This window comes from Schistocerca americana, chromosome 8 (assembly GCF_021461395.2).
Source record: "Schistocerca americana isolate TAMUIC-IGC-003095 chromosome 8, iqSchAmer2.1, whole genome shotgun sequence".
Lineage (NCBI taxonomy): Eukaryota > Metazoa > Arthropoda > Insecta > Orthoptera > Acrididae > Schistocerca > Schistocerca americana.
This window is the reverse complement of record NC_060126.1, coordinates 320,686,923-320,714,347: the sequence shown is the minus strand read 5'-3', so window position 1 is coordinate 320,714,347 and position 27,425 is coordinate 320,686,923. Positions and strand designations below refer to the sequence as shown.

The 27,425-nt window shown below is 37.8% G+C and overlaps 1 protein-coding gene across 1 annotated transcript in view; it reads left to right on the top strand.

Moving 5' to 3' along the window:
• LOC124545801 (RIMS-binding protein 2-like) overlaps positions 1-27,024 on the top strand; it is a 195,294-nt gene extending 168,270 nt beyond the window's left edge. Inside the window, exons 7-9 of the mRNA XM_047124746.1 lie at positions 26,475-26,620; positions 26,753-26,784; positions 26,877-27,024. Of these exons, the coding sequence (XP_046980702.1) occupies positions 26,475-26,620; positions 26,753-26,784; positions 26,877-27,024 (326 nt within the window). The remainder of the gene's footprint in view (positions 1-26,474; positions 26,621-26,752; positions 26,785-26,876) is intronic.
• Positions 27,025-27,425: the final 401 nt, after the last annotated feature.

Sequence of the window (27,425 nt, the reverse complement as noted above, 5' to 3'; positions counted from 1 at the left end):
TTTTTACCACCGACATCTACTACTGTAGCTGTAAAATACATTGAACACAGTACATACTGGTCCAAAGGCTTGAATGGAGTTCCATTGTAGTGGAATGACCCAATGTACTCTGCTTTTGAGGCCTTCTGACAGTGTACGTCAAACACGGCACCTCTTGCACAGCCTAAGCTGGATGTGCCTTTGGCATTAGATGTAGATGCAAGTCAAACTGCTGTTGACATGTTACTGCAATAGTGGTCAGATGATTCATGGCAACCACTTGTGTACTTCTCATGCAAATTGTCACCATTGCAACAGAGTTGGAGTGCATATGACCACAAGCCCCTGGCTGTGTATGAGACAGTTAAGTACTTGCAGCTGCAAATATCAACAAAGATATAATAAATTTGTGTAACCAGCTGTGGTGCTATGAGTACTATTTTTTCTATGCAGCCATCATCAGGCTATCTATAACTGAACATTTTATAAATTTTTATACATTTGTTGTATTACATGTGAGTTACTTATGAATTATATGATTTAACATATGTTTTTCATGTCCTGACTTTTATGCAGTATTGTTGTTTGTGTTGCTGTTTATTTTCCACACAAGACATTATCCACATTTAATCCTCAGTGAATAAATTGACCTAAAATATAAACAATTAATTGAAACTTCATCCACCTTGATTCTGGATAAACCATATTACAACCAGAAAAAAATTTTACTTAAATAACACAACACCACTGATATCCATTCAGAATAACCCAACAACACCGCTGATGGAATTGTCAGGCAGCAGATTGAACCACACAATACTGCAGATAATCTTACATAACTACTGTCACAAAATGTAAACTGGAAATTAAGTTTATTTCTGACCATTATTAATGAAAAGTCAGAACATAACACACAACTAGTTACTACACTGAAGAGCCAAAGAAAATGGTACACTTGCCTAATATCACGTAGGGCCCCCGAGAGCATGCAGAAGTGCCGAAACATGACGTGGCATGGCCTCGAGTAATGTCTGAAGTAGTGTTGGCAGAAATTGACACCAAGAAACCTGCAGGGCTGTCCATAAATTCATAGAGTAGTAGGGGATGGTGATCTCTTCTGAACAGCACCTTGCTTGGCATCCCAGGTATGCTCAATAATGTTCATTTCTGGGGAGATTGGTGGCCAGTGGAAGTGTTTTAAACTCAGAAGTGTGTTCCTGGAGCCAGTATTTAGCAATTCTGAGCATGTGGGGTGTCGCATTGTCCAGCTGGAGTTGCCCAAGTCTGTTGGAATGCACAATGGACATGAATGGATACAGGTGATCAGACGGGATGCTTTCTTACATGTCACCTTTCAGTGTCATATTTAGACGTATCAGTGGTCCCATATCACTCCAGCTGCATAACCCCACAACATTACAGAACCTCCACCAGCTTGAACAGTCCCCTGCTGACATGCAGGGTCCATGGATTAATGAGGTTGTCTCTGTAACTGTACACATCCATCCGCTCGATACTACACATCCATCCGCTCGATACAATCTGAAATGAGACTTGTCTGACCAGGAAACATGTTTCCAGTCATCAACAGTCCAATGTCAACACTGACAACCCCAGGCAAGGCGTAAAGCTTTGTGTCATGCAGTCATCAAGAGTACACGAGTAGGCCTTCAGCTATGAAAGCCCATATCAATGATGTTTCATTGAATGGTTCACATGCTGACACTTGTTGATGGCCCAGCATTGAAATCTGCAGCAATTTGTGGAAGGGTTGCACTTCTGTCATGTTGAACAATTCTCTTCATCGTCATTGGCCCCAACCTTTTTCCAACCGCAGTGATGTCAGAGATTTGATGTTTTACCAGATTCCTGATATTCATGGTATACTCTTGAAATGGTTGTATTGAAAACCCCTACTTCACCGCTACCTCGGAGATGCCATGTCCCATCACTTGTGTGCTGAATATAACACCACATTCAGATTCACTTAAATATTGATAACCTGCCATTGTAACATCATTAACCAATCTAACAGCTGTGCCATATACTTGTTGTGTTATTTAGGCATTGCCAACTGCAGCACCGTATTCTGCCTGTTTATACATCTCGGTATTTGAATACACATGCCTATACCAGGGTTTCTGTAGTACTTCAGTATATTAGAGTAACAGTGAAACAACTGTCACTAAATATCAACTACAGTATGAGATTTATTTCTAACCACTACTAAATGAATGTCAGAATGTACTACAACTGATTATTGTCTCTACATCAGTGTTAAACATAATCAGTTACAAATAGACAGCAACAGAAACAACAATATTACATGGAAGACAGAACTGTAAAACATATGTAAAATCATATTACTCATAAGTAACTCAGATGAAATATGACAAATGTACCAAAATTTATCATATTATTCATAAGCAACTCAGATGAAATGCACCAAATGTACCAAAATTTATAAAATTTCCTATTACAGCTAGCTTGTTAATGGCTGTACAGGGTATTCCAAAAAGGACTTTACAACTTTAAAAATTCATATAAATTTAGTGATAGAAGACATAGAGCTGGTTTTTTTTTTTTTTTTTTTTTTTTTTTTTTTTTTTTTTTAAAAAAAAGAAAGACTAAAGGTGTTGTGGTGTGGCTTCTATTGGTTCTCCTGACTCACTGGAAGTCAGTTTCTTCCCAAACTTGCTGTAGCATTACAGTTGTAATTTGATCAGTGGCAGTGTAAATTCTTGCTTTTAAGTTCATGTAGAGAAGCCGGTACAGGAGGTGCAAATCCTCATTAAAAAAATCTAGTGGTGTCAGGTCCGGGGAGTGTAGAGGCCCTGCAATTGGCACATCACAGCCAATCCATTGACCTGGAAAGCTGTCACTGAGAAAATCTCAGACATCAGACAGATATTGGGGTGGTGCACCATCTTGCATGAAGTAAACATTTCATTCTTGGTTGTTCTCATCAGTCTGTGGTATCAAGAATTACTGTAACATATTCAGGTACACTATCCCGTTGATGCTTCTCTCTCAGAAAAAAGGTGCCATACACTTTGTTCTTTCTCAATGCCCAAAAAGCACTAAGTTTAGGGCTATCATGAACATGTTGCAATGTTTGATGTGGATTTTCACTGCCCCCAATCCAACAGTTACGTGTGTTAACCATGACACTTAAGTGAAAAGTCGACTTGTCAGAAAAGATGATTTTTTCCTGCAAGCAATTTTATCAGTGTCTTTTATTGCTTTTAGAGTTGTCAATCTATATGGCTTCAAATGTGAACAGTTTCCCAACACATGCCAAACAGTCATATGTGAGACTCGCAGTTAGCGAGATGCACAACGGGTCGATTTTGTACGGCTGTTGACAAAACATTATTTCACTCACTCAAAGACATCAGATGTGCTTGGATGACCTGATGATTTCCCAAGCACCCTGTTTCTACAAGACATTTATGCCACTCATGAATTTTAGGCTTTAGCATACTTGGTATGGAAATTACTCTGAAGTGTTGTCACTGACGTCGATTCTTCAGACCATAACACACAGTTAGCATGCTCAGGTCCAGTGAAGGCACCCATCTTTAATGGAACTGCTGCTAGAGCTCCTTATGGTGTGATTCAGCACTCATGAACTATGTGGAACAAAACTTTAAGTATCTGCCTACAAACTGACACTACAATCACCTCTGTAGGCACTATGAATTAATTCATATGAATTTTCAAAATCGTAAAGTCCTTTTTGAAACACCCTGTATTGCTCAAATAGGTCTATTGTTCAAGTAAAAACAATAATACTCATCGCAGCGTAACTGATTGTACAAATTTAGTATGCCCTTGAAAGACATTTATTACACAGCAGGCCCAGAGGATTACAGAAGCAAAGATGTTCACTGATCTACTCGAATCACAAGCTGCTAATCTATGCTTTCAAACAGAATAACATCAACTGCTCTCCCTGCCAGTATAACCATCTGAAATTTATAAGTTAATGTAGCACATACATAAGCACATTTCTGGCATTGACGGTGTGCTGACAGACTCTGTTCATGCATCAGCAGCGTGTCGTGACCAATAGATTTTTCAGAACTGGCCAGGCACAGCTGAGAGCTTCCGACCTTCATCAACAACACCACTTTAGCATTTAAGTTGCAACAGGTCAACATTCCTGATGAGGAGGCTCAATTGTGTAATCACGTTTCACTGGGAAGAGCAGGACCATTCTTACCAACTGCATTATGGCCGCAAATCAACAGTTTTGCAGTCTGTGCTGCCCTGTAGCATACTCAACTTTTCACCTTGTGTCCTAACATTTCATCTGGCCAGGGATGGAGAGAGATTCCGTAAGTGTACACGGATATGCTCCAGTGTCAATGCTGTGAAGTGTCCCATCATGTTCACTTGCACACCGGTGGTTTTCCAGATGCAGCCTCTCATTTTTCTCATGTGCACCTTGACATGGAAGGGCTGTGTTTCCTCCATTGAATGGCCAGTGATATCTGCTCACAGTGACTGATTGTTTTACATGCTTGCTGGAGGCAACACCAGAGGACAACATCACTGCAGAAACTTTAGCCTCTGCGTTCACATCAACTTGGCTAGCGAGGTAAGGCTGCCTGCTAAACATAACTATGATCATGTCAGCAGTTTGAATCGGGTTTGTTCAGCTAGCTGGCAAAGTTCTGTAGATACATGCATCACAAGACTACCAGCTACTTACCTGCCAGTAATGGAATGATCAAAAGATGGTATCATTCCCTGATGGCAGTGATAAAGTGTCACGGAATGTCCTGGACTTCTGCCCTCCCGATAGTTCTCAGTTCCCTATGAATGACACATAAGCAGGGCTTGGATTCCTTGGCTATGGAATTTGTATGTGGTAAAACGTTGCATATTCCTGGACAATTTAATGCGGCCAGCTCACTCCACTCAGCAATCCAAGATCAATCAGAATTACTTCAGTAAGTAAGAGAGCGCATCACTCAAGTATGGTGTCCACAGCCTACAGAAATGGAACACTGATCACTTGCATGCTCCAGGAGTTGGAAAGCTGCATGCACTGATGCTCTGAATGGTCAGTGTCAAGCCACTACTGCAACTGGCATTGTTAGGCCCCTGCCATGTTGTATGAAAAAGCGTACAGGCACTGGACATCATAGTAAGCAGAAATCCATAACCGTTGGCATCAAGTGAATCAAGCCTGCATACATTTTCAAGGAAGAGCCACCATCCAGAGCACAAAGACTTCAGCATCCTCCTGTTCCAATCTTTACTATGTGGGCAACAACTAGACATCACAAACCAACATTATGTGCGAATATCCTGTTCTGGCCACCACACGCATTTTTCTTCCCGATTCCATGATGATGGTCTACTTCCACTTCGGTGGCTGATGTAATGTCTGCCACATGGTTGCATGCCATTGCTGCAGTCAACAGTCAAGTTTGTGCCATCCAGTGATTCTCATGTGTTTAATGGTGTAATGTCACATGTGCACAATTACAAGTGAAACACAGCTGTAAAACAGCTTCCGCACCAGCCACCAGGGGTGCTGTGTTTTCTAATAAGTTTTTACATCTCTATGTATTGTTTATTCCTTGCTGTGTAGTTGTATATGTTTTGTATGTTCTATGTTTTGTGTTCTGTTCTTGATCCTGTCACTCTGGGTTATAATAGTAATTGCTTACTGACTTCCTGTTGAGTAGTCATACATTTGAGAGGGATTTGCTTCAGAATTTATGTTCCGATCAGACCTCAAAGATAGTAATAATTTTCAAAGACCCTGTTCAGCTTTTTCACAAAATGAAGTGATTGCAATAAAGTATTTTACTCAAATAAACCTCCAGTCTCTGTCTATTCATGTTTTGCAAATGTCAGATAGCCTGAGGGAATCATAGTTACATCTTCCAATTCAGTGTCTTTTTTTTTTTCCCCCTGGTCTCTCCTAGCAGTTTACAACTTGTATCTCTCAGCAGCCCTCAGTCTTTGAATGTTCTTCATATTAAAAGTCTGTCTCAATGTTTTAAGTCATAACTGGTGACATACAATGATTGTAAGTTTTCATTTTCAAACTCATTGAACAGTTACTCTTAAAATCCATATTTAGTGTGACTCGGTGTCATTTTTACTTTTATGTTTATTTATTTTCCTGACTTTGTCTTCAACTGTCCTAAATATCAAATTGCATCAACTGGTACCATGACTTTGTTGTTAATGCCTGCTACTTTATTTTTATGATACACAATGTTATGTCACCTTACTGCATGAAAACCATAAGTGCTTTATTCAGAAAGTAAATGTCCTTAGTGTGTTCTTTGGTTGAAAACGTGGTTTGATGCAGATCGCCATGATAGTCTGCCTTGTACAAGCCTCTTCATCTATGCATAGCTGTTGTAAACTACTTTGACTTGAACCTGCTGACTGTAGGCATGCCTTGACCTCTTATGATTTTTACCCTCCACACTTCACAGCTTTACCAAATTGCTTTTCCTTAATATCTCACGATGCATCTTACCAACTGATCCCCTCTTTTTTGGCAAGTTGTACCATAAACTTTATTATGTCTGCAGTTTGATTCAGTGCTTCTCGATTATTTATGTGATGTACCAATGTTGTTGTTGTTGTGGTCTTCAGTCCTGAGATTGGTCTGATGCAGCTCTCCATGCTGCTCTATCCTGTGCAAGATTCTTCATCTCCCAGTACCTTCTGCAACCTACATCCTTCTGAATCCGCTTAGTATATTCATCTCTTGGTCTCCCTCTACGATTTTTACCCTTCACGCTGCCCTCCAATACTAAATTGGTGATCCCTTGATGCCTCAGAACATGTCCTACCAAGCGATCCCTTCTTCTAATCAAATTGTGCCATAAACTCCTCTTCTCCCCAATTCTATTCAATACCTCCACATTAGTTATGTGATCTACCCATCTAATCTTCAGCATTCTTTTGTAGCACCACATTTCGAAAGGTTCTATTCCCTTCTTGTCTGAACTATTTATCATCCATGTTTCACTTCCATACATTGCTACAGTCCATACAAATACTTCCAGAAAAGACTTCCTGACACTTAAATCTATACTTGATGTTAACAAATTTCTCTTTTTCAGAAATGCTTTCCTTGCCATTGCCAGTCTACATTTTGTATCCTCTCTACTTCAACCATCATCAGTTATTTTGCTCCCCAAATAGCAAAATTGATTTACTACTTTAAGCATCTCATTTCCTAATCTAATACCCTCAATATCACCTGATTTAATTCGACTACATTCCATTATCCTCATTTTGCTTTTGTTGATGTTCATCTTGTATCCTCCTTTCAAGACACTGTCCATTCAGTTCAGCTGCTCTTCCAGGTCCTTTGCTTTCTCTGACATAATTAGAAAGTCATCAGCAAACCTCAAATTTTTTTATTTCTGCTCCATGGATTTAAATTTCTACTCCAAATTTTTCTTTTGTTTCCTTCACTGCTTGCTCAATATACAGATAGAATAACATTGTGGATAGGCTACAACCCTGTCTCGCTCCCTTCCCAACCACTGCTTCCCTTTCATGCCCCTCGACTCTTATAACTGCCATCTGTTTTCTGTACAAATTGTAAATAGCCTTTCACTCCCTGTATTTTACCCCTGCCACCTTCAGAATTTGAAAGAGAGCATTCCAGTCAAATTGTCAAAAGCTTTCTCTAACTCTACAAATGCTAGAAATGTAGGTTTGCCTTTCCTTAATCTATTTTCTAAGATAAGGCTTTTTTATTTTTTTAAGCATTCTGTCTTTAGGCCATGAGTGGCCTACCAGGACCATCCAACCGCTGTGTCATCCTTGGTAGAGGATGCGGATAGGAGGGCCGTGGGGTCAGCACATCGCTCTCCCAGTCGTGACCGAAGCCGCTATTATTTGGTCAAGTAGCTCCTCAATTGGTATCACAAGGCTGAGTGCATCCCGAAAAATGGCAACAGCGCACAGCAGCCTGGATGGTCACCCATTCAAGTGCCTACCATGCCCGACAGCGCTTAGCTTCGGTGATCTCACAGGAACTGGTGTATCCACTGCAGCAAGGCCGTTGCTCCTTCTTGTTTTTGGAATTTTTTTTTTTTTCACAATTGCCATTCTGCATTTCATATCCTCTACTTCTGCCATTGTCAAATATATTGTACCTATACTACTTTCAGTATCTAGTGCCTACAGCATTACCAGATTTAATCTGAGTACATTGCATTACCCCTCTTTTTCTTTTGTTAATGCCCATCCTATAACCTTTTTTAGGATATTACTTATTCCATTTTGAACTTACCTGTCAAGTCCTTTGTTGACTCTCACTGAATTATAGTGTCACTAGTAAACCTTAAAAATTGATTGTTCTCACTGAACCTCGATTTACATTCCAAATCTGTTTGTGGATTCTTTCACTGCTTACTAAATGTTGCGGTTTTTGTAATATAATGTGTTGAAAAATGATTTTTGTGTGGTGAAGTTTGGGATGTGTATCATTGCATAACACAAGAAAACAGAATACCACATCACATTACTCCTGAATGTTGCCATAGGTCCATCTTGATGTTACTGCATCACCACTGAGGAATCATGCAATGGTAGAAATAAGCTCCAGGAATTCATGTTCACAAAGAGTTTTATTTCACCCGCTAGATGTTTGGCTGCAAAATACATGTAAAATTGACTTAACATTGTCTAGTCACTGACATCAAACTGAACTCCATCCAACTGAGATATGATGGGGTACAAATCACCTCCATTTATATGATTTTAAACAATTAGTGACACTGTAACATTTTAAATTTTTAGGTTTAACAATAAAAATTTTACATACATCTTCCCAAACTACATAGAAATTTACATGAAACAAAAGTAAATAATTTCACACAAAGACAGGAAAGAATTTGTTTCTAAGACTAAAAATTACATGTTTTATCATTTCAACGTCATTTTACTTACTTAAAGGATAATTGTCCTATCATTTTCAGGTGAACAGAGGGACTAGGTTTTTTTATGAAAGTTTTTTTTAATTGTTAACTACTCCATAGTTTCAATAGCAGTTTTTTCCTACTATGTGCCTGAAGTCTGTGTAATGTACAAATTGTGATGGTACATCAATTTCTAGTCCAACATGTTTCCTTCATTCTGCATATTGGTGAGCCCAAATATAAACAATGTGAAAACAATAGCTTAAATTAATGGAAGATATTAACTTGCTGCAAAAGAAAATCTTCAGTGTATTTAAATCCAGATAACCAGAAAAAAAATCAAAGTAGCATACTGATATTACACATATGCCCTCTTTTGGAGAGTGAGGATGAGACTGGTAAAAGGATATAGTGTGCCAAAGGGTTGTGGTATTACCTTTACTTTTTTGTGTTCACTTTATTACAAATATTGCAAGACACATGCAACATTCTGGATGCAACATACAGCGAACATTTTGTTTTATCAGCTCTTCAGTTCTTTCAACATCAACATCTTTAAATATGAATTGATCTGAGTTCACCTGAATCAGTCCTTATATTTATTTTGTTAATTGGTCAGAGGTTTATACCATCTGAATGGAGCTTGTGTAAGTACATACAGAGCTTTCTTCAAAACAGATTTTTCCAGCTTTTTTATAGCCTTCAAGTATCTTCATGAAAATCTCTTAATCCAGTTACCCATAGAGAATGGCTGTTTTTAAATCAAGCACTGCCATATCAAAATTTTTCTCTGCTGCTAGAGCAAACAACAGTCATAGTGAATGGATATTTGCAACTGGGCTGAACAATGCCTTAAAATCTATATCCTTTTCTTGTTAAAACCTCTGTCAGTTAACCTCGCCTTATATTGGTCATATCTTAAACTTTAAAGATCCATTTTCCTGTCAAGATGTGCTTTCCTATTGTCATTGTTGGAGTCACTAACTCTGTTCAAGTGATTTCTTTTCTTCATCTCTTGCATTTACATAGTTCTCTTTATCTAGGCCATTAATACATTCTTCTATGAAAGTAATGTGTATTATAATCTTCATATTTTAAATATTTCTTCAAATTAGTATTGTCCCTAAAATTTTAGTTCCTTCTTTCTTCATTGTATCCTCTTCTTTTGCCATTCAGTACCTCTTGACACAATAATATTTCTTCTTCCTGCATCAAAAAGTCTGTGGCTATTTGAAGCATCAGAAGTAATAAAAATATATGGATTATATTAAATAAAAACATATTTGTGAGCACTGCTTCTCTCCACAGCTCTTTCTTCGATTTGCTATCAAAGGTCATGTCTCTTGCCTTGTTCATTATTGTCAGATTTCATCTGTCTGCTTTCCCATTGTTTTAAGGACTATAAGGAATACTATAGCCTAGCACAATTCATTTTACTTCACACAATTTCTTTAACCTCACCCTACTTTTATCACATCTTATTTTTGACGCTTTCAGGTTGAAGTGATTTTCACTTTCTTACACACATTTTCTTATGAATCTTGCAGCCTTTGACTTATAAGTAACACAAAAATGAATGAAGTCATCTAATATTGTCATTTAGTATCTGATCCATCAAATTTTGTAGGATCTGTCTCTCCACAAATATCAGCCTGTATTATATCATGTGGCCTTGTTGCTCTGTCTCTCACAATAGAAAATCTCTTTCTTGTAAGCTTAGCAATCACATAAGGTTCACACGATATATCTTCTGAGCATAAAATATTAGGAACTCTGTTGCACATTCTTTTGATCGGTGAAGTACCGCTTATGCCTGTGTGATCTGGCTTCTTAAAGCATTTTTGTTTTCTTCTTTTGTCAGCAATGACTGCATTTCTGATTTAATATTTTCTTGATACAATCCATATCTTGTTTTTTTGTCCTTTAACAATGAGTGCAATTTTTTTCAGTGATAGCATTTATGGACATCAGATTTCTATTCACTTCAGGAACGTACATAACATCCTTGAGAATACAGTTTTCACCACAAAGTTTCCTGTTGCTACTATATTCATTGATCCACATTATTTGACAACTGTCACAATGCTGTTGTGGTCTTTCACGTTTGTTAACTTGTCAGCTTCATTAAATATTTGTGTTACACATGCACTTTTGAGAACCATAACCATTTATACTTTCTCATTATCTTCTTCTGAAATCTTTTCTGGTTGCATTCACATACAATAAAAGCGTTGCCTCCTATATTAATTTATTGATGAAGGTCTTCTTTCTTATTTTCTTGACTGAGGTCTTCTGTCTTGTTTTCTTCAATTACTGGCTTTTCTTTTATGTCTGCTAATGTGAAAAATCACATTTTTGTTTTGTTTTTGTTATGAAAATAATAATTGTTACAAAGAAGATTATTTCTTTTATTTCTTGTTAAAATGAACATTAAATGCAGTCCTTTCTTCTTTATTATTACTTTTCAATCATTTATCTTCTATTATGGGCCTTAAAATTATGTTTCCCATGGGCACTGGGTGATATAATCCATACTGAAAAAAAGTGTTTGAATTCATCTGGCAAAATAGACAGTATCTCAGTACAAGCGTATTTGTTTTTTTCTTTTTTTTTTTCCCCAGAAGCTATAAAATTCTGAGTTATTTGTGAAGCATCTCTTTGCATCATACGTAACCTTGGAAGTTTCACCTTTTTGGCATTCATCCTCAATATACAGGGTGATTCAAAAAGAATACCACAACTTTAGGAATTTAAAACTCTGCAACGACAAAAGGTAGAGCTAAGCACTATCTGTCGGCGAATTAAGGGAGCTATAAAGTTTCATTTAGCTGTACATTTGTTCGCTTGAGGCGCTGTTGACTAGGCGTCAGCATCAGTTGATGCTAAGATGGCGACCGCTCAACAGAAAGCTTTTCGTGTTATTGAGTACGGCAGAAGTGAATCGACGACAGTTGTTCAGCGTGCATTTCGAACGAAGTATGGTGTTAAACCTCCTGATGGGTGGTGTATTAAACATTGGTATAAACAGTTTACAGAGAATGGGTGTTTGTGCAAAGGGAAAAGTTCTGGACGGCCGAGAACGAGTGATGAAAATGTAGCACGCATCCAGCAAGCATTTGTTCGCAGCCCAGGAAAATTGACTCGCAGAGCTAGCAGAGAGCTGCAAATTCCACAATCAACTGTATGGAGAGTCCTACGAAAAAGGTTAGTTATGAAACCTTATCGTCTGAACTATCTGAACGTCAACTACCCGAGGCGATGGATCGGCCGCCAGGCAGCCCGTGACAGAGCACTTCATCACTGGCCTCCAAGAAGCCCTGATCTTACCCCATGCGATTTTTTCTTATGGGGGTATGTTAAGGATATGGTGTTTCGGCCACCTCTCCCAGCCACCATTGATGATTTGAAATGAGAAATAACAGCAGCTATCCAAACTGTTACGCCTGATATGCTACAGAGAGTGTGGAATGAGTTGGAGTATCGGGTTGATATTGCTCGAGTGTCTGGAGGGGGCCATATTGAACATCTCTGAACTTGTTTTTGAGTGAAAAAAAACCTTTTTAAATACTCTTTGTAATGATGTATAACAGAAGGTTATATTATGTTTCTTTCATTAAATACACATTTTTAAAGTTGTGGTATTCTTTTTGAATCACCCTGTATAACAGTTCACCTTGGTTTCTGATGCTGCTATTTCTTCTTCCTTTCTTTAAAGTGATCCAGTTCCATCCACAATGTCATACAGATCTTTTACATAAAAAAAATATTCCAATTTTGATGTCCCATATGCCAAAAGAACAGCTGCCTTTGTGTACTTGTATATCATGCAATTATTCGTTTTCTTGAGACAGCTTTAAGTGAATTTTTCCCCACAATATAGATTGTTATTATGATTTCCCTCCCCTTATTTCCTTTTTATCACATCCTCTTGTTTTACCTTTTTATTTTGTACAGCACAGGACCCATAACCTGTTATTTTTTTACTTTTATGTGCTGACTTTATTGTGAATATTATATCACACGTGCTGATTAAACTACATAAGTTATTTTACTGACATCTTGCTACAACACAGAACGAGGGTATTATATCACCCACAACCTCAGAGAACTCCCATTCTGCTTCTCATTCTGGATGCCAACTTTAAAAAGAAACATATAGTAAACATGGTGTCTTCCCAGCTCAACACTTTCAATATTAAAGTGCTTTTCATACTCTTCTACTCTTATAACTACAGTTATGTTTCCTGGTTGAGAACCTTTCGCTTTTTGTATTCTATTGCATAACTCAGAGTCTTACTGTAATTCCAGTTCCAAAAAAATGTAGTTGGTGTGCACAGGATGGAATATTACCAAATCATCACCTGAATCAGTCAGTGTTGTAAAATACTGACATGAATTATTTACAGAAGAGTGTAATAACTTGTAGAAGCCAACATCCAGAAAGAAACGTAGAAATAGGCAAGGCAGTATTGATGCTAAGACTTGTTTGAGAAGATAGTGTGAATTAAGAAAAACATACATTTATAGTGTTTATTGAAAGAAGAAGCTGGGAAAACAGTCAAAGATGAAATGTTATAGCTAGTAACAATTGGTTTAGCTGATTCAAAAATCATTGTAATGTGCATTTCATCAAGGAAACAGCAGTGGCAACAAGTGCTGATAAGGAGACTGCACTGATCTATCCAGTGAATCTCAAAGCGGTGATAAAAGTAAGTGGCTGCAGCAGACAAACCATAATCAGTGTAAATGAAACTGATCTGCTCTGAAAAAAGATGCCTAAAGGAACTTTTATCATTTATGAAGAGAAAATCTTTGTGAGTTTGAAGGCTTCCAAAGCTTGATGGACAGTAATGGTCGGCGTCAATGTAGCTGCTGATAGTAAATTAGAATTTCTCATATTTTACCACTCAGAAAATCCAAGAGCTTTAAAAAATACATCTAAACTTCGGTTCCCACAATTTAAAAGTTGAAAGCTAAAGCTTGGGTGACAACTTCCCTTTTTGAGGACAGGTTTGGGCATCACTTTGTACCTGAAGTTGAACACTATGGCCAATTAAAACAAATCCCATTTAAAGTGAAGCTATTAATAGATAACACACCAGGTCATCCTCCTGTTGCTCTAATTAATTTTGATCCACACATGAAAGCTGCATTTTTGCCACAGAATAAAAGCAGCTCAACTGATGGATGAGGGATTCAGTAAAACATTTAAAACTTTTGTACATGTCCTGAGAATTATTCAACAATCTTGGAATGAACTTTAAATGGCATCTTGAAGTAACTGTGTCCATCTTCTTGCACCACTAAAACTGATAGGGAATCAGTACCAGACCCTGAGCAAATTGATGGTATGATTGAAGAAGCAGTCAATCTTGCCAGACAAATTTAGAAGTGGATGGTGACGATTTTCAAGAACTGCTAGATTCACGCCATCAGGAGCTGACAATTGATGAGCTAATAAAAAATGCATGAGCAAGAACAAAACATGAAACAACCTAATGCCTTAGACACAGCTCAATCAGAAGACAAAATGATGTTTGCAAACTTGACAGAAGACCTCAGTCCCATTGAAAAAGTGTTAGAAATTTTAGGAAAAATATACTCCTATGAAATGTGCATTTCTGCTACAAAATGGGGAGTAAAAAATTTATTAGCATGCTTAGAAGAAGTTTTGCATGAAAAGAAAAAGAAATTGACTCCTCAGATGACATTGTTTGATTTCATGAAGCCTTCTGCAACACAATAATTTAGGTTTGCATGGTTGCAGTGCATATTACTGTACTGTAATGTAATTCATTGAATTGTTTAACATCTTATTAAACATTTTTCTTCTAAATTACATTGTTTTCTTTAGTCACTGGTCCCAACTGAAATAATTTATATGTATTTATATGCAAAATTGGAACCCAACTTAACTGAATTTGCCTTACATCGTTATCACTCGGTCCCAAGTTATTACTGTATTATGTTTGTATTCTAGTTTGAGGGCATTTTGTGTGTCTCATACATCTTACATACTAGGTTATGCCATGGTGGGTTCTCCCAAGGACCTCAGTAATATAGCTACTCTGTGTACTTTTTCCGTCTGTGCTCAACATTGGCATGTCATCTGAACTCTTGATATTCTCAATGTTGCATTTCTTTTCTTCAAAGATTTCTGTAATTTTCTTGTACATGACATTTATCTTTCCCATAATCATGTATGATTCCACAACTTTGCATTTTCTTTCTATCCATTCCTGTTTTGTCTATTTGAATTTCCTATTAATCTCTTTTTTGAAGCATCTTATTGCCTTTTGCATGTGTCATTTGCTTCATTCTCCTATTGTCTTATTTTGCCAGTTAAAGTCAATATCTAAAGTTCTGTCCAAGAATTTCCGTCATGTTTTGTCTTTTTACTTAATTGTGCCTCTGTAGCCTTCACTATTTTATTTTTCAGATCTTCCTGTTCATCTTCTTTTGTTTTTGTTTCATGTATTTGTGTCAGTCGTTGCCCGATGCTCCCCTTGAAACTTTCAATAATGTCTGGTTCATTCAGCACACTGATGTTCTGTTTTATTAATTTCCTAACTTTCTGCAGTTTCTTCACTTTTAATCTGTAGTTCGTAACCCACAAATTATGGTCAGAGTTCATATCAGCCCATGGAAACACATTGCAATTTGTAATCTGGAAAAGCCTGTGCATTAAGAATTTTTTATTATATAAAAAAAAAAAAAAAAAAAAAAAAAAAAAAATCTTCATGCACAGGTTTTTCCAGATTTCAATTTGCAATATGTTTCCATGGTCTGATATGAACTCTGACCATAATTTATGGCATATGAACTATAGATTGAAAGTAAGAAACTGCAGAAAGTTAGGAAATTAATAAAACAGAACCTCAGTGTGCTGAATAAACCAGACATTATTAAGAGTTATTATATACAATTTCCCCTCCCCAATGAACCATGTACTTTGCTGTTGGTGGGGAGGCTTGCATGCCTCAGCGATACAGATAGCCATACCGTACGTGCAACCACAATGGAGGGTTATCTGTTGAGAGGTCAGACAAATGGGTGGTTCCTGAAAAGAGGCAACAGCCTTTTCAGTAGTTGCAGGGGCAACAGTCTGGATGATTGACTGATCTGGCCTTGTAACACTAACCAAAACGGCCTTTCTGTGCTGGTACTGCAAACGGCTGAAAGCAAGGGTAAACTACAGCCGTGATTTTTCCCGAGGGCGTGCAGCTCTACTGTATGGTTAAATGATAATGGTGTCCTCTAGGGTAAAATATTTCGGAGGTAAAATAGTCCCCCATTCGGATATCCAGGCGGGGACTACTTAGGAGGATGTTGTTATCAGGAGAAAGGAAACTGGCATTCTTCCGGTTGGAGCGTGGAATGTCAGATCCCTTAATCGGGCAGGTGGGTTAGAAAATTTAAAAAGAGAAATGGATAAGTTAAAGTTAGATATAGTGGGAATTAGTGAAGTTCGGTGGCAGGAGGAACAAGACTTTTGGTTAGGTGAATACAGAGTTATAAATACAAAATCAAATAGGGGTAATGCAGGAGTAGGTTTAATAATGAATAAAAAAAAAAAGGAATGCGGGTAAGCTACTACAAACAGCATAGTGAACGCATTATTGTGGCCAAGATAGATACAAAGCCCAGCCCTACCACAGTAGTACAAGTTTATATGTCAACTAGCTATGCAGATGGCGAAGAGATTGATGAAATGTATGATGAGATAAAAGAAATTATTCAGATAGTGAAGGGAGATGAAAATTTAGTAGTCATGGGTGACTGGAATTCGGTGGTAGGAAAAGGAAGAGAAGGAACCGTAGTAGGTGAATATGGAATGGGGGTAAAGAATGAAAGAGGAAGCCACCTGGTAGAATTTTGCTCAGAGCATAACATAATCATAGCTAACACAAGGTTCAAGAATCATGAAAGAAGATTGTGTACATGGAAGAAGCCCACAGATACTGGAAGGTATCAGATAGATTATATAATGGTAAGACAGAGATTTAGGAACCAGGTTTTAAATTGTAAGACATTTCCAGGGGCAGATTTGGACCACAATCTATTGGTTATGAACTGTAGATTAAAACTGAAGAAACTGCAAAAAGGTGGGAATTTAAGGAGATGGGACCTGATAAACTGGCAGAACCAGAGGTTGTAGAGAGTTTCAGGGAGAGCATTAGGGAAGAACTGACAAATACAGGGGGGAAGAAATACAGTAGAAGAAGAATGGGTAGCTGTGAGAGATGAAATAGTGAAGGCAGCAGAGGATCAAGTAGGTAAAAAGACAAGGGCCAGTAGAAATCCTTGGGTAACAGAAGAAATTTTGAATTTAATTGATGAAAGGAGAAAATATAAAAATGCAGTAATGGAGCAGGCAAAAAGGAATACAAACGTCTCAAAAATGAGATCGACAGGAAGTGCAAAATTGCTAAGCAGGGATGGCTAGAGGACAAACGTACGGATGTAGAAGTGAGTATCACTAGGGGTAAGATAGATACTGCCTACAAAAATTAAAGAGACCTATGGAGATAAGAGAACCACTTGCATGAATATCAAGAGCTCAGATGGAAACCCAGTTCTAAGCAAAGAAGGGAAAGCAGAAAGGTGGAAGGAGTATATAGAGGGTCTATACAAGGTCAATGTTCTTGAGGACAGTATTATGGAAATGGAGGAGGATGTAGATGAAGATGAAATGGGAGATATGCTACTGCGTGAAGAGTTTGACAGAGCCTTGGGAGTGCCTGCCCTGACAAAACTCTACCATCTGGTGACCAAGATGTATGAGACAGGCAAAACATCCTCAGACTTAAAGCAGAATGTAATAATTCTAATCCCGAAGAAAGCAGGTGTTGACAGATGTGAAAATTACCGAACTATCCGTTTAATAAGCCACATGTGCAAAATACTGACACGAATTCTTTATAGACGAATGGAAAAACTGGTAGAAGCCGACCTTTGGGAAGATGAGTTTGGATTCCGTAAAAATGTTGGAACACGAGAGGTGATACTGACCCTTCGACTTATCTTAGAAAATAGGTTAAGGAAAGGCAAACCTACCTCTCTAGCATTTGTAGACTTAGAGAAAGCTTTTGACAATGTTGACTTGATTATTCTGTTTCAAATTCTGAAGGTGGCAGGGGTAAAATACAGGGAACGAAAGGGTATTTAAAATTTTCACAGAAAACGGATGGCAGTTATAAGAGTTGAGGGGCATGAAAGGGAAGCAGTGGTTGGGAATGGAGTGAGACAGGGTTGTATCCTATCCCTGATGTTATTCAATCTGTATATCGAGCAAGCAGTAAAGGAAACAAAAGTAAAATTCAGAGTAGGTATTAAAATCCATGGAGAAGAAATAAAAACTTTGAGGTTCGGTGATGACATTGTAATTCTGTCAGAGACAGCACAGGACCTGAAAGAGCAGCTGAATGGAATGGACACTGTCTTGAGAGGAGGATATAAGATGAACATCAACAAAAGAAAAATGAGGAGAATGGAATGTAGTCAAATTAAATCAAGTGATGGTGAGGGAATTAGATTAGGAAACAAGACACTTAAAGTTGTAAGCGAGTTTTGCTATTTGGGGAGCAAAATAACTAATGATGGTCAAAGTAGAGAGGATATAAAATGTAGACTGGCAATGGCCACTAAAGCGTTTCTGAAGAAGAGAAATTTGTTAACATCGAGTATAGATTTAAGTGTCGGGAAATTGTTTCTGAAAGTGTTTGTATGGAGTGTAGCCATGTAGGGAAGTGAAATGTGGATGATAAATAGTTTAGACAAGAAGAGAATAGAAGCTATTGAAATGTGGTGCTACAGAAGAATGCTGAAGATTAGATGGTTAGATAACATAACTAATAAGGAGGTATTGAATAGAATTGGGGAGAAGAGAAATAGACTAGAAGAAGGGATCGGTTCGTAGGACATATTCTGAGGCATCAAGGGATCACCAATTTAGTATTGGAGGGCATCGTGGAGTGTAAAAATCGTAGAGGGTGACCCAGAGATGAATACACTAAGCGGATTCTGAAGGACGTAGGTTGCAGTAGTTACTGGGAGATGAAGAAGCTTGCACAGAATAGAGTAGCATGGAAAGCTGCATCAAACCAGTCTCTGGACTGAAGACCACAACAACAACAACAACAACAATTTACACCTAAAACTGCAAGCTATTTTTGTACAGTACCACTTCCTATATTAAAGCATTTGTCATACTGAGGAACTAGTCCTTGTAGAATTTTGCTTCTTGTGAGCTAAGCGATGCTTTGACACACCTTTAAATTATCATCATTTTCAATCCACTGTAATCGTAGCTTTTTATATCTTCACCAACCAGTGAAAAATCAAAGCTGCAAAAAGGATGATCAAATGATTCGAAGTTGATGCAGTTAAGCAATGTTTGTGTGCCTGTAGCAGTATGTGACCTAGTGTTAATCTGCACAAAAGCTCAACATTGCATGCATTTTCTTCTGGACACCACTTCTGCACTTGTTTAGAGGTTCACAATAAATCTCAGAGTTCATTCTAGTACATATTTACATAAAATAAACAAGGAGCTCCTTTCTGTCCAAAAAATTAATTTTGTGCAAAAAAAGTTTGGTGTTTTCTCTCCATGTTTATGTTTGTAACCGTGTTTCTGCCTCTGTCATAACGTGACTGAGAAATTTGTCTCCATCTTTACCATACCACTTCAGAAACATTACTGCAGCTCCCAAGTCTTTGTTTTGCAGACATGAATCAAAAGCTTTGAGATCTATCATGCGCAAAATTTTTGATAATCAAATTATCAATCATACGTTCATATAACACTATCCATGATATCTGAGAGAAACTGACTAATGATTCTGTAATTGGGAACCAACAATTTTCTCTGATCCTCTCATTAACCTATTTAACAAGTTAATTTTCACAAAAAATGGTGATCCTCTTTGTTCTTCATCGTGGTCTTTTGTCTAACTTTTACTGAAACAAATGGCACAATTTCTTTGCAATCCTATCATTCATAGTGTTCCTTCCATTAATTGCACAAAGTTCACTATGTAGCATACAAACTTCAGGTTTTTCACACATGAAAAACATTTCGCAGTTGTTGTGATGTTCAGTCTGAAGAATGGTTTAATGCAGCTACAGGCTTGGCTGTCCTTCATCTCTGCATAACTACCACAGCCGTCATCTAGTTTAACCTGCTGTGTTCAAGGCTTGGACTCTACAAATTTTTACCCCCAACACTTCCCTCCAATATAAAATCGACAGATCCTTGATGCCTCACAATGTGTCCTATGAACTGATCCTTTATTTAAGACTCAAAAAAATTACAGACATTGGCTGAAAGTGGGCACTGATTTAAATCAATAGGAAAGATTGAAAAAGGTACTCTGTAGCATTGGTGCCTTTCTTTGCTTCCATTTATTGTGTCCCAAGCAACTGAAAAAAAGTACTGGTGGTTGTTATGAAAAGGGTAGAGGAACTGACCCACAAAATGACCGAACAATAAGCTTAACATTGGTTTGCTGCAGAATTCTTGAACATATTCCATATTTGAGTATATTAAATTTTGTTGACACTGGAAAGCTTCTGTTCACAAATCAGCTCAGTTTTAGAAAGTATTGCTCTTGCAAAACTCAACTGGCCCTTTTCTCATGTGATATCCTGTAAAGTAAGGACGAAGGGCAACAGGCTGATTCCATATTCCTAGATTTCTAAAAAGCATTTGACTTGGTGCCCGACTTGGTTCCCAGATATATGAGTCGTCTTGTCCTCAATGGCGAGTGTTACTTAGAGACAAGGATATCATCAGGAAGTGTGCTAGGACCACTGTTATTTTCTACATACATAAATGATCTGACAGATAGGGTGAATAACAGTCTCCAGCTCTTTGCTGGTGATGGTGTGGTCTATGGGAATGACTGTCGAAGGATATGTGATGACTGAGACAGAATTTTTAGGTGGTTGATTAATGGCAGCTGGCTCTAAATACAGAAAAGTGTAAAATATTCAGATGACTAAGGAGAAACAATCTCATAATGTTTGATTACAGCATTAGTAGTGTGCTGCTTGACATAGGCATAACACTGCAAAGTGATATGAAATGGAATGAGCACGTAAGGATTGTAGTAAGGAAGTCTAGTGGCTGACTTTGATGTATGGGAGAATTGGGGAAGTGTGATTCATCTGTAAAGGAGACCACATGCAGAACACAGGAGATGTTTCAGGAACTCAAATGGGAATCCCTGGAGGGAAGGCAACATTCTCATTGAAGAACACTATTGAGAAAATTTAGAGAACTAGCATTTGAAGCTGACTGCAGAACGTTACCAATGTATGTTTCATGTAAAGACCACAAATGTGAGGTAAGAGAAACTAGAGCTCATACAGAGGTGTACAGATGGTCGTTTTTCTCTTGCTCTTTTTGAGCATAACAGGAAAGGAAACAACTAGTATTCGTACAACCTGTCTTCTGACACACAACATATGATGCCTTCCAGAGTATGTATGTAGATATAGCTGTAGATGTAGATATAACTGTTCTGAAAGATGTGTGTTTAGTTCATGCTTTAGAGTTCTATCTCACATAGTTTCCTTGAGATTTTCCTTAATAGTTTTTCCTTCAGAGTTTTCTTCAAATATTCATCTGACAACTTGCTTTTCAAATTTTTATGTTCTTCAATCAACTGTTTTATCTTTATCTTTTCCACCTGCTTTACCAACTTCTTTTCTTTCATCTGTGTCAGAGACAAGTTAAAAAATGTTAGCCGCGAACAAAATACTGCTCCCATAATTTATGTAATTAAAATGAACAGGACAATCATCAGGTGGCCAATAGACCTATATCCAAAAATAATAAATTGTTTCTAAACATGAAATTCCAAATAAAGAAACGAAGCAGATACAGAAATGAAATAGTCAAATAGAAAAACATAACAGCTTGCATTATTTTACCTTGCTCCACTCTCATGACTCCTCACCCTACCAATATAAGTTTGCAAAGATACCATTATAGAGGTTTAATAGAGAAACAATTATTTGTCCTCCTCTCCCATGCATGTAACATGGCCCCACCATCTAAGCCTGTTCGCACTGACTGCTACATCTATAGAGTTCATTCCCAGTTTTTCTTTGATTTCCTCATTGTGGACATCCTCCTGCCATTGTTCCCATCTACTAGTACCTGCAATCATCCTAGCTACTTTCATATCCGTAGCTTCAACCTTATTGATAAGGTAACCTGAATCCACCCAGCTTTCGCTCCCATACAACAAAGTTGGTTGAGAGATTGAACGGTGCACAGATAACTTAGTCTTCGTACTGACTTCCTTCTTGCAGAAGAGAGCAGATTGTAGCTGAGCACTCACTGCGTTATCTTTGCTACACCTCACTTCCAGTTCTTTCACTATGTTGCCATCCTGTGAGTATATGCATCCTAAGTACTTGAAACCGTCTACCTGTTCTAACTTTGTTCCTCCTATTTGGCACTCAATCTGTTTATATCTCTTTCCCACTGACATTACTTTCGTTTTGGAGATGCTAGTCTTCATACCATATAGTCCTTACATTTCTGATCTAGCTCTGAAATATTACTTTGCAAACCTTCAATCGAATCTGCCATCACAACTAAGTCATCCGCATATGCGAGACTGCTTATTTTGTGTTCACATATCTTAATCTCCTCCAGCCAGTCTATTGTTTTCAACATATGATCCATAAATAATATGAACAACAGTGGAGAGAGGTTGCAGCCTTGTCTTACCCCTGAAACTACTCTGAACCATGAACTCAATTTACCGTCAACTCTAACTGCTACCTGACTATTTATTTATAGACCTTTAACTGCTTGCAAAAGTTTGCCTCCTATTCCATAATCTCGTAGAACAGACAGTAACTTCCTCTTAGGAACCCGGTCATATGCCTTTTCTAGATCTATAAAGCATAGATACAATTCCCTGTTCCACTCGTAACACTTCTCCATTATTTGCCGTAAGCTAAAGATCTGGTCCTGACAACCTCTAAGAGGCCTAAACCCACACTGATTTTCATCCATTACTCGCACTTTCCTTTTGACAATACCTGAGAAGATTTTACCCACAACGCTGATTAAAGAGATACCTCTGTAGTTGTTACAATCTTTTCTGTTTCCATGTTTAAAGATTGGTGTGATTACTGCTTTCGTCCAGTCAGATGGAACCTGTCTCAACTCCCATGTCATTTCAATTATCCTGTGTAGCTATTTAAATCCTAACATTCCACTGTATTCGATGAGTTCCGACTTAATTTCATCCACCCCAGCCTATTTATTGCACTGTAATCTATTGACCATTTTCTCCACTTCCTCAAATGTAATCCTATTTCCATCATCATTCCTATCCCATTGTACATCGAAATCTGAAACATTACTGATTGTATTTTCACCTACATTGAGCAACTCTTCAAAATATTCCCTCCATCTGCCCAAGCCATCAACAGGATTCACCAGCAGTTTTCCTGACCTGTCCAAAATACTTGTCATGTCCTTCTTACCTCCCTTTCAAAGATTGATAATTACACTCCAGAATGGTTTTCCAGCAGCTTGACCCAAAGTCTCCAACCTGTTTCCAAAGTCTTCCCAAGATTTGTTCTTGGATGCTGCAATTATCTGTTTGGCTTTGTTTCTTTCTATGTCTACCTGAGTTCTAGTATGTAGCCATTTTTGATATGCCTTCTTTTTCCTTTTACAGGCTGCCTTGACTGTGTCATTCCATCAAGCTGTTTGCTTCATCCTACCTACTATGTCCCTGTACCTTGTCCATTCCTTTTCCAATGACTATAATTGACTACATTCAACTAACTGGTACCTTTCTGAGATCACTATTACATTCTTGTGCCTGATTTCCTTATCCTGAAGTTTCTCCACTCTTATCCTCCTACATATGGACCTGACCTCCTGCACTTTCGCCCTCACAATACCAATTTCACTGCAGATTAAATAGTGATCAGTGTCATCAAAGAATCCCCTGAATACACGTGTGTCCCTCACAGCCTTCCTGAATTCCTGATCTGTTATTATATAGTCAATGACAGATTTGGTTCCCCTGCCTTCCCAGGTATACCAGTGAATGTTCTTATGTTTAAAAAAGGAGTTTGTAATTACTAAGCCCATAATGGCACAGAAATCCAAAAGTTGTTTCCTGTTCCTGTTGGCCTCCATATCCTCTCCAAATTTACCCATAATCTTTTCGTACCCTTCTGTTCAATTTCCAATCCTGGCATTAAAATCACCCATGAGCAGAACACTGTCCTTGCCCTTTACTCTAACTGCTATGTCACTGAATGTGTCAAAAAACTATCCACCTTATCTTGATCTGCCCCTTCACAATGCGAATATACTGACACAATCCTAATTTTCTTGCGAGACACTGTCAAATCTATCCACATCAGTCGTTTGCTTGCATACCTTAATGCAACTACGCTGGGTTCCATTTCTTTCCTGATGTGCTATTCCTGCTTTGACTCCTGAAAGGTACATTGTATTCTCCCACTTCCTCTTCTTTCTTACCCCTTACCTGAACGTCACTAACAGCTAAAATGTCCAACCCCATCTTACTTGCAGCCTCTGGTAGCTCTACCTTCTTCCCAGAGTAGCCCCCATTGATATTAATAGCTCCCCATCTTATTACCATTCGTTTGCCAAGTCGTATCTTAGGAGTCCCTGGTTTGTCAATTAGAGGTGGGACTCCGTCACCTCCAAAGATCCGAGGCATTTTGCTCTGATTGTTTCCAGCATCATATTTAAAGTACCAGGGAAGCAGGTTGCCAGCCTTACTTGCCCCGGGTCCCATTGAGTTTTACCTCTAATGCTAGAGGGACTATCTGGTGGATTTGGTAGTCTTTGCCATCTGAGCACAAAGGTGACCACGACTCAGAATATGTCTGAGATACCCAGCCTTATTCCAAAGTAACTGGTATCCCAACATTCAGGACCACTTACTTGGCCACTCATACGTTGCCTGTGGTTCATGAACTAGGACATGACAACAGGAACCCACAGCATGAACCACATATAATTATTGAAAAATGAAAAAAGTTGTCAGAAAAATTACAAAAGCTCTTCTAGAAGCCTGGACAGTTGTTATTTCTTAGATAATTATTTCTCTTTCTGGTAAGTATGGTGTTGTGCTATATCTTCAGTTTTTAATATCTGTAAAAGGGCCAGAAAAGCTATGGAATACACAAGCAGACCCACTGTTACAATCAGCCAAAAAAGAACGAGATAAACTCACAGAGAAGGAAGTGTTATTCTTCAGTATCCAGAACCATACGCTTTTGGTAATGAACAGCAGAATACTGGTGATGCACACCAAGTCAAAGGTGTTATCATCTGGCAAAAAAGGATACAAAAAAAGCGTGTGAAATCTTATGGGATTTAACTGCTAAGGTCATCAGCCCCTAAGCTTACACACTACTTAACGTAAATGATCCTAAGGACAAAGACACACACCTATGCCCGAGGGAGGACTCAAACCTCTGCCAGGACCAGCCACACAGTCCATGACTGCAGCACCTCAGACCGCTGGGCTAATCCCGTGCGGCAAAAAAGGATACACAGTAACATGATCAGAAATTTATGGAAAGGACGCTGTTTACTAGATGAAGACATTTCTTCATTACTACCTCATATGTATAAAGATTGGTTGGAAAATAATGTCACATTATTCATTTGACTTTTAATTTAAAAAATAAATATAAATGTAGACAACATATAGTCAATTTTTTAAAATAATTATTGGCTTTTCCTTATAATATCTGTCCTTTCCAGCAGCTTTTATAGGCCTTGGAAGAAGGGAATGTTTTACTGTACAGTAAATATCTATTATCAAGTAATAGCCTCTGATGATGATGAATCAAATAGCAATTAATCTGTGCTGCATGTTACATCAGCAAAACTTCCCATTGTTCATTTTCAGTATCAGCACTGGTTTTCAAACTCATGTTTGGTATTTCTTTGCCATGTGAAAGAACCAAAGTTTTTTATAGATTAAGTTGGTGAAGATATGTTTCAGGTTCCTTTGTGTTGCTGATGTATTGCACGGATCTGATTGTTTGCCTTTTTCCTTGCATCAATTGCAATTCTTGACTGTTAGCTTCATTTCTGAGCAGCTATAAGTGTTTTCGCAACAATTTAAGTACAAACGCAAACCTAAATGTATTGATACACACCTCACCATTCCAAAAGAAACATTCATCTGCCTTTCATGAATGCAAATAGGGATTTCACCTTCAGTGTTCAGGAATGCAATTACAGCTTCTTGTAAAATACACACATTAATGTCAACCATTTTTTAAAACTGTAGTGCTGCTATCTGTTCATGGAACACCCTGATATTTATAAACAATGTAGAAGAAAATTTGGCATCAATCTCAGTGTTACATTTGTTATATTGCTCCAGTGTTTTGTGAAATAAAGAAAAAGAGGGCATTACTGTCTGACCACCCCTAGTAGTTGTGTTGTAACATTTTGTTGTGCTGTTACTTTTTATGGTTTTGGACACTTTATTGCTTGACTTCATCCTTATGATTCAGTAGTGTAACTGTAACTGATTACTTTTGCAGGAGATCATGCCTTAATAGATGTAAATAAGCTGCTTGGATTAAACCCAAAGCAAGTGACTGTACGGACAAAATCCCGAGACAGCCAGTCAACTGACAGTGTTCCCACTCCCATACCCTCCAGTGCTCTGAAGGGCAAAACAGCAAAGGTACAAACATTGCATCCAGTTATCTTCCTATGGCATGCTAAGATATTTTCTGTAGTTTGAGTAATTCACAGGAGAAATAATGCCTGTGCTTAAAATTTTCTCATTAAGTTTCCATTATCCATTCATTTCTAGTTAGTGAAACACTATTTATGTGCATTTATTTTGTAGGTTTGTTATTGACTGCAGAATAATAACCTATGTTAGTAGAATGCCTACCTTCATTCTCCTTATAATCATTTTTTCTCAAAATGTTTAGTTACATTTATTTGTTTCCTGATCCTTGTCAGTATGTGATTGCTTTATGTTTGACAGTGTATGAAGAATATGTAAATGGTTTTTTTAATCTTTATTTTTATTTTTACATTGGAATTAAAGAGCAACAGTCCCAAAATAATTGCTGTTAATGAGATAGTGTTATATTTTGTTAATCACTGTGTTTGAGGCAAAGTATGCCTCTGTTCACATATGAATTGAAATTAATACATAGAGATGTTAAAGCTGTAGGTGAGAATTCATTATGTATGTCTTACAATAACTATGCTAAATGAAATGTACGTTATCCAGCTAATCTTATCCACTTGAAAGATTAGAAGGTTGTTCCATCATCCCAAAAATCTCGCCATTTTTTTTAAACTTGCTATGATTCTGCTTTCAGTCCGAAACTTATTTGGGAGAATAAGTGTTGTCCATTTCTGTACATAAGTTTATACCAGTAGTTGTGGTAGATATTTTAAAACTACATTCGAGGCAATGGGGAGAAAAATTGAGTTTGTTAAAAGACGTCAATTTAAAAGCATTGCTTATG